Source organism: Prinia subflava, chromosome 1 (genome assembly GCF_021018805.1).
Source record: "Prinia subflava isolate CZ2003 ecotype Zambia chromosome 1, Cam_Psub_1.2, whole genome shotgun sequence".
Lineage (NCBI taxonomy): Eukaryota > Metazoa > Chordata > Aves > Passeriformes > Cisticolidae > Prinia > Prinia subflava.
The window spans coordinates 39,562,932-39,580,377 of record NC_086247.1 but is presented as its reverse complement, the minus strand read 5'-3'; the positions used below and the strand labels follow the sequence as shown (position 1 = coordinate 39,580,377).

General features: G+C 37.7%; 1 protein-coding gene across 11 annotated transcripts in view; it reads left to right on the top strand.

Annotated features, from left to right (window-relative positions):
• RP1 (RP1 axonemal microtubule associated) overlaps positions 1–17,446 on the top strand; it is a 219,289-nt gene that overhangs the window by 74,016 nt on the left and 127,827 nt on the right. For 10 of the 11 annotated variants that reach the window (XR_010079946.1, XM_063394047.1, XM_063394058.1 and 7 more), the window contains 13 exons: positions 765–897; positions 5,339–5,490; positions 6,043–6,121; positions 6,814–6,889; positions 8,439–8,515; positions 8,602–8,633; positions 8,775–8,904; positions 9,131–9,238; positions 10,211–10,314; positions 12,279–12,452; positions 13,059–13,271; positions 14,351–14,528; positions 16,106–16,237. Coding sequence is in view for 10 of the 11 variants with exons in the window: in XM_063394047.1 (XP_063250117.1) it covers positions 765–897; positions 5,339–5,490; positions 6,043–6,121; positions 6,814–6,889; positions 8,439–8,515; positions 8,602–8,633; positions 8,775–8,904; positions 9,131–9,238; positions 10,211–10,314; positions 12,279–12,452; positions 13,059–13,271; positions 14,351–14,528; positions 16,106–16,237 (1,588 nt within the window). In the remaining variant the exon portion in view is untranslated. The remainder of the gene's footprint in view (positions 1–764; positions 898–5,338; positions 5,491–6,042; positions 6,122–6,813; positions 6,890–8,438; positions 8,516–8,601; positions 8,634–8,774; positions 8,905–9,130; positions 9,239–10,210; positions 10,315–12,278; positions 12,453–13,058; positions 13,272–14,350; positions 14,529–16,105; positions 16,238–17,446) is intronic. The other variant, XM_063394067.1, reaches the window with a different exon arrangement.

Below are 17,446 nucleotides of genomic sequence, written 5' to 3'. Positions count from 1 at the left end.
TCTGAGTTTGTTCAATATTCAAATTGAGGAGATTAGATTTCACAAAGCAGAGTGCAACTACAAGTAGGAGTGTCTTTCCCTCTCTCTGCTGATCCAAAATCTAGTGTAGATACAAGTATAAATTAGCATAATCAGGGACTATTAGAATGTACAGCAGCCTCTGAAGTGCTTACTAAGGAATACTTTGAAGTATAAAACAACTCAACCTCTTTTCCTCCTTCAGCTGGTGTGATTATGGTCTTTCTGCTGCTACATGCTCTCAGCTGGGCATGGAAGAAAATAACATAGGGCATTGTGTAGGCCTCAATTGGCACTTTCATGGTTTATTTGTGTCACAAGGAGTGTTGAAAAATCAAAACCTGTCCCTTTAATTCCTGTTCTGATAAAATTATAAGGAATAAGACATACAAGCATTGACAAGCTTCCCAGTGAGAAGTTCCATCTTTGGTAAGCCATGCCACCTAGTGCCAGCCCCCATGGACGTACCAGCTGGAACAGCAGCAGTAGTTGGTGGGAGTGCTTCTGAGCTGACAAAAGCCTCGGTTGCACTTGAGTTACTCTGCCCTAAGCCTTTAAATATGACTGAGTGAAAAGTCAGATTTGGGCAGTTGGAGCCAGGGAACAGAAATGCTCCAAACCCATGGTTTTGTGGTCATCCACAAAGCTCTACCTGCACAGATTTCAGCAGCATCCCACACGTTTCCTGTTCTGTTCCATCTGGTCTGAGATCAGCAAGTTAAATTGGAATTCCTGGTGCTATTTAGGTGCGGTTGCTGAACCTTTTCTCAGGGGAGCAGTTCTCTTTCCCTGCACATCGATGGCTGTCCAAGGACCAAGCTGATGGGGAAATATCTGTGGAGCTTCCTGTTTTACAGCAGGGTCAGCCTATTCTTCCAGGTAAGCACGATACAACATCAGCAAAATCAGACTCCAGACTGGTGTCAATAGAGGCGAGTTCATCGTTTTTCATCAGGACCTCTGTTACTTTTTGGCTGCCACAACACTTTTTCTGATTTGTTTTCCTGTTACTGTGCATACTCAGGTAAAAAAGTTAAAAAGCACTGGAAAAGAAATGAGAGAGTCCTTAATACTTTGAATTTCACACTTTTTTAAGTCTATTTCTTCTTTTCAGTGCTTGTGTTTGGTTTTAAATAAAGGCAAAGACATGTCAGACATGTAACCACCATGAAGCCAGCATATAAATCAGATCACAAACTCACTTTTCAATAACTGAGGATTATAGCTTCAGTGTTACTATTGTAGCTGCTGTTTCAGTCTCCTTCTGGTAAGTGGCTCAGACTTCCAGAATACTTTTAATTTTTGGATGTGGAATAAAACTTTCAGAATAAATATTTCAGGAGGCTATTAATGGAAATCTCCATTATTCACAGAGAGATTGTTCTGTAATTCTAAAGCAGAAGGATATGAGAATTATTGGGTGTTGCTGTTGTTGCACTGTTTTTGTGTCCTGCTCTACTACATCAGTCCCTGATGTTGCTAATATGATCTCTCTGCTCAATCAGCAGAAAATGAGTAGAAAATCTGTGCTAGTTCTTCCTTGTCTCCAATTTGCATTGTCCTTTTCTGGAAAATTTCTGAGAAAATTGCAAGGGCTCAGCAAGATCTGTGTGGCCTGGGAGAGATGTGGGTGAGGGAGTAAGAATGCTGTGGCAGATTCCCATCTTACTAGGGTGTGATGCTAGAGGGGGAAAAACCATAACACCACTGGTATTACGTGTGCTAGGACTTCACTAGAGCAAGATCCACCTGGGACATCTCCCCTTCTCTTCCCCACAAAAATCATATCAGCTGCAGAGGACAAAATTAATGGGATGAGAGACATTTCCATTCTAAGTTCTCTAAAAACTATGGAACCCCTTTTCCAGAATGTTTAACAATTTATGTTAAATTTATGTTTATGTTATGTTTAATAATTTATGCTTTGTGGTGTGTCTGTGGTCCCTTGTGTTGATCTTGCAAAGCTGAAATTGTAACAGGTATTTATTTCAGTGATAACAGATATTGTGGGTGCAGGCAAGAGGAAGAGGATACATACAAATAAAATTGAGGGGCAGAAGTCCACAAAATGGCCCATGGATTTGGGAAAACATACCTTGGGACAGTTACTCTTGTAATAACAAGATGGGTGACCTGGAGTTATATTTATTCTTCTCTGTAATGACTGAGCTCTGGGATTAAGAATTTGACAAGATCAGAAAAAAACCCCCAGGTTTGTGCCTCAAAAGCATGTTTTAAGAAAAAAAGAACAATGGAAGAGATTTCCCCCAGTACTTAGCAGCTGTCAAGAAAATGCTCTAGAGAGAGGCCACATTAACCACAATGATTTCTGGTCCTGAGTGGTCATGATCTTCACAACATGAGAAACCTCAGAGGCACTCAGCCTGCTTCCTCACAGTTTGGTTTCTTTGGCCAGGAGACTAATATTGTCTGTATAGGGGACATACAAACACACTGGTATAAAAGTCAAGTGCCTCCTCACCCCTTTGAATAAATGCTAATTAATGATTATTGACATATTCTATTGAATATACTCTATTCTCCTATTTGCAGTATCTGTTCTTCCCCAAATCTTCTCTTTAAATATTCTGAGATGCAGATCTCAACCACCTCAGTTACTTAGCACCTGGTGCAAATAATGCCAAGGTTGGGGATTCAATCCCTATATGGTTCACTTAAGATTGCAGCCAATGATCCCTGTGGGTCCCTTCCAACACAGAATATCCTGTGATTCTCTAAATATCCTAATTTGTGGGCTTTTTGAGTAGCAGGTCTCCTTGTTTCTGAAATAAAGATACAATGAAAGATTTTTATTATTGAGTAATCTTCATGCATGAAAAGCAAAGAGACACACTTAGAACCAGCCTCTCAATCTGCATTTTGTAGTTAAGAATTTCTCTCTCACACAAGGGAGGAAGAAAGGAGCTTCTGTGCATTTCTACCAGCTTCAGTGTAAAAGGGGTCATCCAAAGGCTTTGGAGAATGCAGTTTCATCTCTAATTTAGTAATTGAAAGACAGCCTCTGTGTCATTTTGCCAGTGTTATATTTCTGCATGAGACAGTGAAAAGGGAACACAGCTTTTAACTTCAGAGAAGATATTTGATAACAGAACAGTGAAGGGGTCTGGATTCAATGTGAAAGAGAGAGGATGAGAGGCACTTGAAAACCAATTTCTGACTAAAAAGAGGCTGAAACACTCTCTGATTTAACATTCTATTTTATTCAAAGGAAGAACATGGGAATTAAACTGTTAAGAAGTGTTACATAGTGACTTTGTTATTGTAATGCTGGAGGACTGAGCAGTGTTCATTTGACATTTTATTCTCTACCATCCCACTTTTGTCCCTGTCTGCTCATGGTTTATGACACAATCATTAATTATATCCTGTGAATAAATCAGGGTTACACAGGGTTGGATCTTTACGGGGTTACACAGGTGGATATTTGCTTTTCTTCTTGCAGGAATTGGAAAGCAGGTAGTTATTGAAGGAGGAAGTTGTTGCAATAGAGGATTGTTGTGATCCTATGCATAGAATTGTTGGTCTAGAGAAATTAATTCTCTCCCTCTGCTATGGTCTGTTCATGGGGCATATGTTCATGTGGGTGCTGCAAAGAAAAAATTGGGCAAGTAAATAGATCGGGTGACATGTGAAATTTTATGGGTAAAATGCAGTACGAATTAACAGTTGCTAAATGAAAACTATTTTGAGTATTGAGACAAGTGTACACTAGGAAAGATAGTGCCTGATTATGCTGCTAACCAAAGAGCGTCAAAAGCTTCTGTGTGTTAAATGTGGCTGGCCTTTGCCACATATTTCAGAGGAGTTCAGAGGCTCTGATCTCAAAATGAGTTAGCTCTCATGCCAGAAGGAAATGACCACTAGTGTTCTGTGCAGGCACATTAAAACCTGTGGCTGTTTAGTGTTTTTGCCAATTTGTTAACATTATCCAAATTGAATTCTTTAAAGATAGCTTGTTTAGTAACAAGCACAAAAAATACCATGTAAATAAATGAGAGATAATAATGAAAAAAATAAGGATGAAGGGAAAAATTGTAACACTGAGCAGCCACCTAGCATAATTGCAGATATGGACTAACAGTGGACAAATCTTCAGTGCTTATTAAAGGAAGGTGTTTGCCCATCAGAAGAGTGAGATCTGGAAGAAAACTCCTTCAGAGAATTACAGCCAAGCTTCATAACTCATTTTAAATAGAAACTGACAATCAAATGATGAGAATGCTGATGTTTTGGACCCAGTGGTTCAGAAACTCTTTTCTGCTTGGATGACAGGGAAGCACATGGACACCTATACTTGGAAGAAGGGTTTGTGTGCCAGAAAATGAGGTTTTCTCTTCCCTTTTCATTCTCTCTGTACCTCACCTAAAAATATTGTTAGTGTATGTTGGCATAAATGTTGCCTTTCCCTTATTAATAGTGAAGATTATGATTTCATGTTTTACCTTAATTCTAAATTTTATGGAGTACCTACATTTGTATTTTAAGGACCATGTTTTTATATTGGTAGATATTTTTATGTATCATAGTCTTTAGTTTCATAAGATTTTGACTCAAATTTAATTTTACTTGCATTATCCATTTTTATTAAATAAATGATTTATTGAATTTATGTCTTAGTTTTTCGCTCCTAAATTTATATCCTTTAAAAATTTTCCATATAGAATATAGAGAGGCTACTTATCCCTGGAAACATTCAAAGTCAGGTTGGACATGGCTCTGAACAACATGATGTAACTGAGGACGTCCAAGATTATGGCAAGGGAGTTGGACTAGGTTGTCTTTAAAGATGTCTTCCGAACCAAACCATCCTATGATTCTATCCTGTAATGTGAATTGCTAAAAGAATAAAACAGTGAGTCTTGAGATCCTAGAAAACTGAAATTATAGTGCTAGATTTTAGCCTATTCGGTTGACCAGTGCATTCAAAATGTTAATGGCTCCCATTCCTTTTTATAGTTTCGATCTCACCACTCATAGTGACAATTATCTTGGATTTACATTATTTACTTTTCAGTTTATGATGATTTTAAATGATGCTGCAAGATCAAGATATACTACTGGGCATTTAGAATTAACTTCTGTTTGCATTCCCCACAAATAACAGCCTGGGACACAACAATATATGTAGCAACCATAAAAAAAAATAAAAGCAAGTTTGTATTTTATTTTATTGAATTGGATTTTTAAAGTTTTATAGCCTGTCCTTGACATAGATGTATTTGGACTCTGCAGACAGCTAGATGTTATTGTAACCATAATAGTGCTTGTGATGTGAAAAGTTGTCATCTTTTATTGTCAGTGACTGTCTACAAAGTGCATGTGACAACAGGAGACCTGTGGAATGCTGGAACTGAGGCTGATGTCTATATTTCTGTCTATGGAGAAAGAGGTGATACAGGATCGAGACAGCTGCTCAAGTCACAGAAATCCAAGAAATTTTTAAAAGGACAAGTAAGTGAAAGGGCATTTTTTGATATCTTTGGCTGGCTTTTCCTCTCTTGGGTGGGTGGTGATTCCAAGAAAGATGCAATTAGAAAAGAGATAATTACTTTATCCCAATGGCTCCCCAAAATTCCCTAATTAAGTTCCAAATACTTTCTGATGTTATACCGGTGCTTTTGAAAGTGAGAATTTTCATTTATAAAATAGGTAAGCAGAGTACTTTTGGTTTTCATTCTTCTAAAAATTTGGTTTAATAAATGAAGACAATATGAAATTTCATTTTATATCTGCATTTCTAATGTTGAAATCTGCTGTAATTTTAAAGTGTTTAACCGCTGATGCTTTCAACGGGTTTTTCTTTCCTGACTCTGATCCCATTCATTTGAATGGCATTACTCCCATTAGCAAAGTGATCAAGCTTACCTCTACTGCTGTTTCAGCAAATATTTCAAATTATGATCTTGACAAAAGATTTATAAAGGTTTATGGGTCTTCACAATTTCATGGCTGAAGAATGCTATGCTTTCTAGATTTTTCTGAAATTTTGTTGGTTGATTACAGACTGACATCTTTGCTCTTGAAGCTGTGCACCTTGGATGTTTGTACAAGATTGGTATAGGACATAATGGGCTTGGATCAGGTCAGAAATCTCACTTTCACTGTACTCTCAACCATTATGTTAAGGAGAGCATATGCTAGTAATTTTTCACTAATCCCTATAAAAAACTGTGAAGAGGGGGAATGTTTGCATGTTAAGACATTGTGTCTTGTATTAAAGTCAAAATGAACTACTATAAGTTTAGATGGATTAGCATCCTCAGTTGCACTGTAAAGATGCAATTGAAGATTTTTGTAACACTGCCTTGTCATTAGACTTCCAATTAATGGTGAAACTTAAAATGCTTGTGCATTTTAAGTTTCACCATTAATTGGAAGTCTAATGACAAGGCAGTCACAAGTCCTATTTTTCAAACTCTTGAGCCTAAACACTGTAAGCATAGCAACTTATTTTCAGCCATCATAAACTGTTATCTGATTTTGTTGATATTTTGGTTGGCAAAACAAATAAGTCTCGTATGATGGCAATGTCAAAGGAGGGAGGGATGTAGCCAGGGAGAGACCCAGCAGCTTGCAGGCCCATAAAGAAGCTCTAGGGCAGGAACTGTCTTCTCTCCAGCTGTGAGGGTAGCTGTGACTCTTGCAAATTGCCAGTGGAGCTGCAGATTTTACAGTTCCAGTAGAAGAGAGGAAAACTAGAGGAAGTCATACATAATTAAATGCATCAATTTTTCTCTCGTGAACAACCTTTTTTTTTACTTTATTTCTTCTAAGGAAATGGATGGTTTCTGGACAAAGTTGTAATCAAGGATCCTGTAACAGATTTGGATTATACTTTTCTTTGTCACAGGTTGGTTGTGTTTGATTTGGGTTAGATTTTTAATAAATTTGTATCTACTCTTAGTTTTCCTCCTGAAATGCCCTGCAAGGAGAAATATGCTTTTCCTAAGATGTGAGCTGAGATGGTCTGGTTCTTTTAACAGCTCTAAGAGCTGTATCTGCCCCAAACATCTGGTGCATTTGAACTAAGGTAAAAGCAATAAAAAGTTCCACCTGGGAACTTTCCATTCTTGCACCTTTTGAACTATTTAAGATGGGCTTTTGTTACATATTTCCCATATCCAACACCTTGTATCCGACACCAGCATGTTCATCCATTCGTCCGTGTCAGGTGATGCAAGGCTTTTCAGAAAAGTGGCTTGCTGCCTCTCTAGCAAACTGTTTCTGAGTTACTGAAGTTAGTGTGGAGATCAGTGTGAGGTTCAGTGAGCTCAGGATCAGACTTTAAGATCCTGTGAAATGGCAATCACAAATGCAGCTACCTGACCACATCCCCTTTACTCATTTGCTTTGCAGTCTGTCACTGAGCTGCAAGGTAATTCGAAGCAATCCTAACTTCCCTGCCTTTTCCTCTGCAGATGCTGCTGCTCTGAATCTTCTGTTCTATAACTCATTTACAGTTTCATCTATGCCTGATTAACTCTCTACACCTTGCGGAAAATTTTTAATTGATAAATATCAGTGCAAATATTAGGAATGGTGAAGTCCAGTCACGTAAGAGTCTAGCTGCAGCTTGCCAGTGGCACCCCAATTCTATTTCCTCCCTCACTTCTCTGAGTGAATAAATAACTGCCTGAGACAGCTCGGAGTGAGCGATGTGCACACTGAAACTGATTTATGTGTGAGTAAGGGCTTGCTGCCTATCAGATACAGCACCTCATCCTTGCCTGACCTAATTTTGAGTCTGTATTCTAGATGAGATGAACTGCTATGAAGAGATCTATAATGCTGGCTTCATACATAATTTAGGGAGAGTTCAAATCCGTTTCAGGCAGAAAAATACAGGATATGTGCTAGCTATTGTTAGAGCTTGATGCTGTGCTTGCCATCTTGCTCTGAGTGTGTGAACGCTTTTGACTCAAATGGAGTTAGACTTAACTTACATAAGTAGATGTGTACAAAGGCATTGTGAAAGTAGAGTTCAGACGTGGTGAGAGTGTTTCCACTCTTGGGTTTGCCTCCTCATATAGGGATTTTCGGGGCACAAAACAAGTTGCATCTTGCTGTAGCCCTCTTGCAGACAGGAAGAACAAACATCATGACCACTGCACAATTCATTATTGATCTGGGATGAATATCAGTTCTCTGATTTGCAATAATAGGGTTAGGCCCTTGTACCTCAGCCCAGGAAAGCATTTACATATGTCTCAACAAGAACAAGAAAGAAAAATAATTTTTTGCCAATGTTAATCTCTTTCTTCTAAAGCTGGATTTTTGTATTGCTGTTTGTCAGCCTTAAGACTTTAATGCATAGGACAGCTAGTAGCAGTATCCAAGTGCCATGCATACTTTAGAAGTTGCCAGTCAAGGCTATTACTGAAGGAGGTTCTGATTCTTAGGTGGCTGGACCAGGGACAGGATGATGGCAATATTGCTAGAGAACTGCCTGTGACAGATGCCAGCACTTTTCCAGGAAGTAAGTGAAAATTGGTGGGGAAGAGACTTGTCTCAAGAGGAATGAAGAATCTCTGTAAATTAATTACTCTGCTTTTATCTGTACAGGACAAGAGCTGGAACTCAAAAAAGAAAAAACTGTAAGAGTATACCTTTTTATTTGAGTTTAAACTACTGAAATCATGCTTTGAGTGAATTCAGGTCAGTTGAATGCTTTGTATGACAAATTCCTGTGTATCATCTTCTCATAAGTCTTTTCTGTTTGTTGTTTGCAAAACTAGTGGGCTGCAGAAAAGTGGAAATTTCAGAAAGGCATTACACTTCAGTTTTACAACAGACTCACCCATGGCTTCATTTGTCTCTACCCAGATAGCAGAGTTGATGCCCTTGGTGACAAGAAAAACAAATACGGTAAAGTATTTTCCATGTGGATGAGTGTATACGAGATACAAGAAAGAAAGACTTTAATATTTAGACCCTTAAAATGGATAGGAGTAGATAATCATACTACACATTTTCCTTACCTAAAATAATCATGTATTAATGACTATAAGGCCTCAGAAAATACATATTTAGTTTATACACATATGTAAATTCTCATATGGTGTGTTGTCTTTGGCTTTCCTTTAACAAATAGAAAAACTTCTTGTCATCTTCAGTTTGGTGCTCCCACAGAACACACATGGCAAGGACAGCTGGAGACTTTTGAAACTAGATCCATCTAAGATAACAAGTTCAAATTTAGGTAGAGTTCGTTAATAAGGATTATATATATGTGTGTGTGTGTGTACGTATATAAATATATATAGGTATGTATATATAAATTAATTTTATTCCACTTTTGTAATTGATTCTAGTGGCAGTCTACCAGTTCCACCCTTTATCATCTTTCCTCCTACTGCATTAGTAACATTTAACTCTAATACATGTTGTGTTAGGTACATATATTTTATTCCCTTGGTAGTGATGGAGCTGCTCAGTCTTTCTGACATCTCACCAGGGACTTTACACGGGGACCTAACAAAGATCTTTTTGGAAGTGATAGACTTTTTCAGAACACACCAAAGAGTGTGTCAGGACACCACAAGATTCCTCCAGAGACAGCTGCATCTTACAAAAAGGCAGCATAATGAACTGGTAGAACAGTTGCTTAAAAAATCACTGTTGTCCCTGGGAACAATAAAAATGGCAAGAATTTACCTTTCATCAGTATTTATTACCTATAAGAGTTAATTGTTTGGAAAATTGGCCAGATTTAAAATTTGAGAAGCCATAAGCTATGCTGCAGGATTTGCTTTACAAATTCTGATATGGATGTAGATAAAATGAATTATTTTTTCTTACCTGAGAGCTTTATGTTCCCCACATCACCTGTTATTTATCATCTAAATTCATTGCTAGAGCCCAGTTCATTATGCTGGAATTCTCAGCTTCTTTTTATGGATTTTTTTTAAACATATGTGCTGATAAAAAGAAATTTGTTCCTTATCATTACCTCTCAGAGCTTTTCTCCTCAAGGCAGCAAAATAGACAGTAGTCCCTAGATGCCCTTTCCTGAACGAATCAGTGAATTTATTGATCAGAGAGGTCAAACTGTTGAGTTAAACACTTAATTAATTCCTTCCCCTTGAAAATGATAAGCCATTGATTGTAATTAAATGCAAATATGAATTAATATACTTTCATATTTCTAACTTTTTTTTCATTTAACTCTTAGGTTTTTTTGATGTAAATGTCAAAAAGAGAAATACATGTATATTCAGCAGTCATCAGATGACATCTCTTGCCCTTGCTCTTGTCAGTGGGCATGTAACTGGAAAGGTAGGAAGTGTTGTTACTGATTCTGCTTCATAAATACATGTCATTGTCTGATAAAAAACTAGAAAAAGTTTTAAAAATCTGCCTAATAAATAATTGTATTTCCAGTCTGATAAGGAGTGAAGAATTGCAGAACTGAACCCAGGAAATTGATGGTAAATAGGTGAATTTAGAGATAGGGCTTTGTTTTCTCACAGTTTACTTTTTATTTTTTTTGGCTTTAATTCAGATATACCAGGCCATTCCAAGATGTTATTTATATTTGTTTGCTACATGCTGACAAGCTACCTGGAATGCCCTAATATCTCCTTTTTTCTGACAAGGAAAATTCTCTGGCTTTATTTTAAATGCCCCTGTTTTCCTGGTGGTTTTTTGTTTGTTTGTTTTGTTTTGTTTATTTTTAAAGTAACATGCCAGTCACAAGACAGCTGGTATAATCCAGGGTTTATTTTGAAGCATTTTGATTTGCTTCAGCCCAGCTTCAAAGTCTTACTATGACCTTTTTTTCCTCTACACTTGCAGTATACAGGTAGGAAAAAGGAGTTGTAGAATTCAGTCCCTTCTGACCATAGAATCAGAGAATATCCTGTGCTGGAAGGGACCCACAAAGATCATGGAAATCTGACTTCTGGCCCTTCACAGGACAGCACCAAGAGTCACACCCTGTGCCTGAGAGCAGTTTCCAAGCACTTCTTGAGTTCTGTCAGGCTGGTGCTGTGACCACTCCCCTGGAGAGCTGTTCCATTGCACAAACACTCTCTTTGTGAAGAACCTGTTCCTAATATCCACCTGTCCCCGGAGATGAGAGTAATCCAGGTTCTTGTAAATGGATTCCTTGGGGCTGATTAGAGTGAAATGACACTGGACTATCGATGTGTGTAAATTTGTGCACACTGGGTTTATTTGAGGAGTGTAGGTGGGAATGCCCAGGTACCTCTCCTCATGCAGGGAAAGTTTCAGTCCTCTGGTGAAAGGCCTCAGAAATAATTCTGAGGGTGCTTTGGGAGTCTTCAATGTTTTATGATACCTGCAAGACATGATACTCTCAGGCGTTGCAGCAACAAAAAGGGAACACAAAGTTGCAATTTGCCTTATAATACATACTTAATTGTATTCTGAGGACATTCTTACTCACTTGTTTTACAATTACTTCTAAAATTCATACAATTTTTCCTTTACTTTATAGGTATGTTGAATCTGGTAGTTCTTTTAGCTTTTTCTTCCAAAGGTAGTGACTTGAAAATAAAAAATTTTCCTAGAAATATTGATTCTTTGTAGTCTTGAAAATTCTAAGATGATGTAAATCAGAATTGTTATCAATTATTAGATGGATTTTTAGCATTTTACATTGATTAAAATACTAGTTTTATTTAAATATGAGAATGATGATGAGTTGATAAAATATTTAAATATGTATTATTATGTGTTGATAAATGTTTTGATAAAATATTAAATTATGTGTTTTATACAATGGGATCACAGAGCTTGCCAAGCAGAACAGATAAACATGGAGTAAAGTGTGTTGCTTTACTCTTTCATGTGAAACTTCTGATTCTCTGAGTGTTTTCTGTGAGAACAGTATAAATTAATGAGGACAAGCACAAGGCCAACCATGCCAAAGGTGGGCTGGTGGCCAGGAGTTACCGTGGCTCCTTTCCTGTCCATGCCAGTTTTATCCTTTGCCATCTTTATAGACTGTGACACACGCTCCAGCTGAGGCACCCAGGTATATTTCATATTATTGCCAGATCTGCATCATCTTACAATGAACTGTTTCTGTCAATTCCACAGAGCCTACAATTTCAGTCCTAAGTTTAAGGACTGCAGATCTGAAAAATGGAAAGACTTTTGTACAAGACTGCGAGTATTGTGGGAACTCGAACAACATAGAAAGTATGTTATACTCTCTGGTTCGGATTTTTCCACAGAGTTCGTATAATTTCTTATTCTTTCTTTGACTGTGTTAGAGCAAAGACAAAGCGTGCTGTGAGCTCCGTGTTCACCTTCAGCCGAACCGCTGTGCCACTCTTGAGTCCGCCAGCTACCCAGGCCACACTGTGGCTTTCAATCTCCAAGGCAGAGTAGCTGAAGAAACAACAGGATATGCCCGGCTTTCCAAAGAGTTTGCTGTGCATGTCAAGGTAGGGCGGGCGGGGGGAAGTTTGGAAGACTCTTTTAAAATTTGCTGCTATGAAGCAGATGGTTTCTAAGCGAGTTTCGGAGGTTTGCGAGCTCAGGGAGGGATCCTCTTCCACGAGGTGGAGCTCAGGCACAGTTTAACAGGTGCTTGGGAAGGTTCCCTGTGCCGCTCTCCCGGGGCGGGCCATGCTGTGCTGCAGCTGCTGCACCAAACAGGCTGGGCTGAGACACAGCAAAGATGAGACCCTGAACTTCCCAGCAGACCTTCGAAAAGTAGCGCACGAGAGCTGCGGCTGAAAAGGGACAGGTTCCTTAAATTGCCCTTCTCCTTGTGCTCTGGATGTTGTGCTGTGCTGCTCAGCAAGAAAAAGCAGGGATGCTGCAGAGCAGGGAAGGATTTCCACTGCTCTGGTTAGTGCCTGCACAGAAAGCAGCAAATATTCAAAGACTGGAGGTATACTTGAATTACTTGAGACTGACTCTTTTATCTTTACACGGGGACATGCATAAGTGCTTAAAACAAAACAGTAGGAGCAGAATCAGTATCAAAATTTAATATGGAGAAAAGCTGTGCTGCTCACAGAGGACTTTTTGTTTCTGGTCAAAAGGGTGTGTTTCACCATGGTGCCATCATTCTGCTCAACACGAGTCTGTGCCAGGCTCTGTCCATTAGACCTGATGGGAGCTGCAGTGGAGCAGGTCAGCAGCAGCAGGAATCCTACTGGAAGGTGCATAAAGTTGGCTCTGGACTCTGCATGTTTGAAAGTGTGAAAAAACCAAGAATGTATCTGAAGATCAAAGATGACCAGTGTGATGGAACAGTAAGCAGTTCTTGTTTGTATTTCCCTCTGCAGATAGTTTGAGTGAATTGTCAGTGATAGGAGAGAATATTTTTTAGTTAGCTTGGATAAAAATGACATAAAACTTTGTTCAGATTTAAAATATTTCAAATGTTTCCTTCATTTGCCAAAGAAAAGATAGAAAAGTATAGCAAGAGAAGGTGTTGTGTCAGTTTGGCAGTTGATTGAATCAGTAAAGATCTGATCATATTTTTACACTATTGAGAACGTGGATGTAGTTAAAACTGTACTGCTAGATAGATGATGAAGATAAAACCCATTAAGGAATAACTAAGACATAACTGTATACTTCCCTGACTTTTAAAGTGTGATTCTGTTGATCTAAGTTAATATTTATGTGAGAAATATTCTTGGATAATTTTTATTTGTGAGTTTAAGACAACTGAATATGAAATAAAGCTGTGTAAGTACTCATATATGAGGCCCATGAGAGTTTTTTCATTGCTTCCAGTACACTTACAGAGATTAAAATATTTGATCCATGTTTTGAATATAGGCTTTCTGAGTGTGTTATTTTTCAGCAGTGCTCTCACCAATGGATCCAGAGGTCTGGATAAAAAGTGACATTGGGTAAAGGTTTTGAAATTAGACTTGTAAGTGTTATGAATTTGAGGAAAAAATGACATCTATTTAACAGATGTCATATTATGTAGCATTAGCAAATCTGTAGTATGTATAGGATTTGTATAGAAATGTCCTATATGTTCTGAAATAGATATTTTCACATTCCTTAATCCTCTGGAAACTGTTTAAGTGGGAAACTCCTTTGAACATATCCTAGTCTTTCCCTAAATCCTAACATAAATATTTTCACTTGGTTTTTCACTTCCCTAACTTAAGTGATTAGTCTTTTATTCCTTTATTACATAAAGGAATAAACAGGGATTAGGTGCAGGTATGTCTCTCTATGTGTAGTAATGCAACATGTTGTAAAGAATGTAAAGTTACTCTGAAATATTACTGGAAAGAAGACTTAAGAAACATCCTCTAGCTACATTAATTCAATTGTTGGATTCATGTTTCTGTTTTCACTTTCTTAGGGAACAGGTGATGAATACTGTCATTTTAAAATTGAGAAGAATTTGGGAACTGGATCTGTGAGTCTGGAATCAGTGCAAAATAAAGGGATATATGTTGGTCTTCTGCCAGATGGCCAAACGAAACCAGTTGTTAACACTGGAGAGAGAAATATCTTTTTCTACCCACAGGTCATCAAATGTATGTGATTTCTCAATAGCCTATGGTTTTATTTAGTAATTAGTGCTCCTAACTGACAAAATTCCAAGAAAAAGTGTAAAAGATATGTTGACAGCTTCCCTTGTGTTTCAGTAGTTTTAAGTGAAAAGTTTACTGTATGCACACCATATTTCTGCTACATATTTAGTAACTTAATTCCTTTCTTATAATAATAATAACAATAATAATAACAATAATAATAATATGATAGACTAGATGTCAATTTTTTTACTAGTAAGCTTTTGAAAAAGAATTGGAAGAGGGGACAAAGTAAAGATGGCATTGACTTCCTGGGTGTATTCTCCATTCTAGCCAAAGATTTTGGAAGCCTGGGAGATGTTGTCTTGCTGCCAACTCTGCTACAATTTTTTACCAGTTTTACAGAGGAATTAGTAGACTTTCAAGAAGGCTTACTTGGCAGTGTTCAGTTTCTTTTTCAGTGATGTGAAATGCATTGTACTCCCCACTCAGCATATTCATTATGTCATTCCTCTGTCCCAGAGTCAGATTTGAGAGCTATTGCAGTCAAAATATTTCCTCAGTAGAGAGCTCACCTAGTCAACTAGCCAGGACTCAGAAATTGATTCTCAGCACATTCTGGATCCCTGTCATTGGGTAGCCTGCTTGTCTTTTCCCCCTCAGGAGAACAAGGTTTTTGATTTGGTGAAAAACAAGCTACCAAAGATAGCCAGCTGACTTAGATGATAGCTGCAGGCAACACTATTCTACAGGAAACATATTCTTATCTGGTGGACTTGACCACAGGGATCAGGAAACGAACAGCTCATGAAAAGGCTAAATCAGACATCAGTTTGCAATTGAGAAGTTGGTCAGATTTTTTTCCATACACAAGCAGAATAAACTCATCTTCAATGCTTTCACCAGCAAAAAGAGTATCAAAACCTACAACCACTCTTACTAACTGTTCCACCCCTGCTTGCTGCAGGGTGATAGGAATATTTTGATCACTATGACCTTGTAGAAACAAGAAGATTATTTTTCTTTATTACCTTTTGGAAGAGCAATGTTTTCAATAGAAATTCTCAACAAGACTGTGCTTACTGGTATCATTAAATAAAACTAAATGTTACTTTGTCACAGGCTTCAACCCTTCTAAATCTGTGTTGCTCACTAAAAGGAATATAAAAAGGAGCTAATATTTTCTATGCAAGCAATAAATATTGTCTCTTTGACATGTTATATTAACAACATCAATTTATATTATTCAAATGGCCTCTAGCAATTTTATTTCAGCATTCCCACTCTTAAGAAAGGAAACATTTTGGGGGATGCAGAAGCTTATTTTGCATAAAGCTACATTTTAACAAGTCATTTTATTCCTACATCAATGTTAAATTTTTGCTTAGATTTTTCAAACGTTGAATGAATTTTAATTGGTATGTCAGGTTTTTTTCCATTTTCGTAGCATTCGTATAACAATAGAGAAAAGATTTTGATGTCTATTGTGTGGAACAACTGTGAGATCTGTTGTTAGCTTCTGAGAAAGAAAAACCAAATGGCTTCTAGCTAAAGACAGATTTTACATTTCATTGTTTTAGTTGGCCGGGAAAGGCCTATGGGAACATCTGCAGCATGCAAACAAGAGAAGAAAGGCTTCAGAGAATCTCAATTCCAACCAGCAAAAGCCCAGGAGCCAGTACCTCAAAGGCCCTCAACTCCCCCACCCTCAAGTAAGCGACAATTTACAAACCAGCTGTGGTACATGTTTTATGCTGTCCTCTGTGCATGTTTGCAGAGACTTACCTCAGGAAGGACAAGGAATGGCTTTTCTAGATTTCTGAATTATGCACACTAATGCACTACATAAAATAAATTGCCAGTTACTGTTTTTTCTAAAAGGAGCATTGGAATGTGGTTTATTGATAAGGCAACAATCAGCAGGTTGAGCAACTTGTTAAATAACTTTTTAAAATTAATTAGTAATCTATTGATTGACTATTTCTGTGGAAATTAGGAGGTTGATATGGTGCAGAACCCTATCTAAAGCTCACTGAAAGAATGGAACATTTCTCATTTATGCTCTCACATTCATGTTTTCTGCTTTATGGTTCACTGGAGGAAAGGTTTTGATGCATTGCATGCTAGATTTATACCTATGTTTTGGCAGGTAGGAGTAGACAAACAATGTTCTGGACATGCCTCTGGAGTCATGGTCTAGCAGATGTGTTTTTCTAGAATAAAATGCTTTCTCTTTAGCTAAAGAAGTTGCATAAATGGTCTCAGACAAGAATTTTTGGAATATTCAGCATCCTTGTAACCAAACTATGGAACAAGATAACTAAACAAAACAGAGACTAATACATATCTTAAAGAGTGGGGACGATTATGTTTGCTTCCTGCATCTCTGATTTCAACGTACCCAAAGACCCAGACAGTGTGAATCTTGTCCTATCACCATAAAAAGCAGGTGAGGTCAGTGGAAACTACTGAGCTGCAAACAGCACATGGAGGCATTTTCACATGGTGGAAAAATATCTGTTCCTCTGAAAGAGCTTTAAAGACAAGATTATTTGGCAACTTCCAGTATGGGACACATGCTTACTCAGTTACAGGTATTCTCGAAGGCATTTATGTGGCAAGTAATTCAGCTGGGTTGCTGATTTGGTTTCAAACTTGATCCTCAGACTGTTTCAAAGTGAACATTAAAAGTTTGTCTATGTGAGCAAGACATCACATCTGGCATCCTTGTTCATAGGGTATAATAGGAAGTATCAGGCAGGATTTTAATTAAATTCAGTTCAACCAAAGTATTCTGTTTAAATTCCAAGCATACGTGTGAATCACTATAAATACTCAGTTCTTTTTGGCAATATTTTTTCCATTTTTAGCTCAAAACTCCCAATTTCTAATCTGTCAGACTTCATCTTGCACCACTGTGT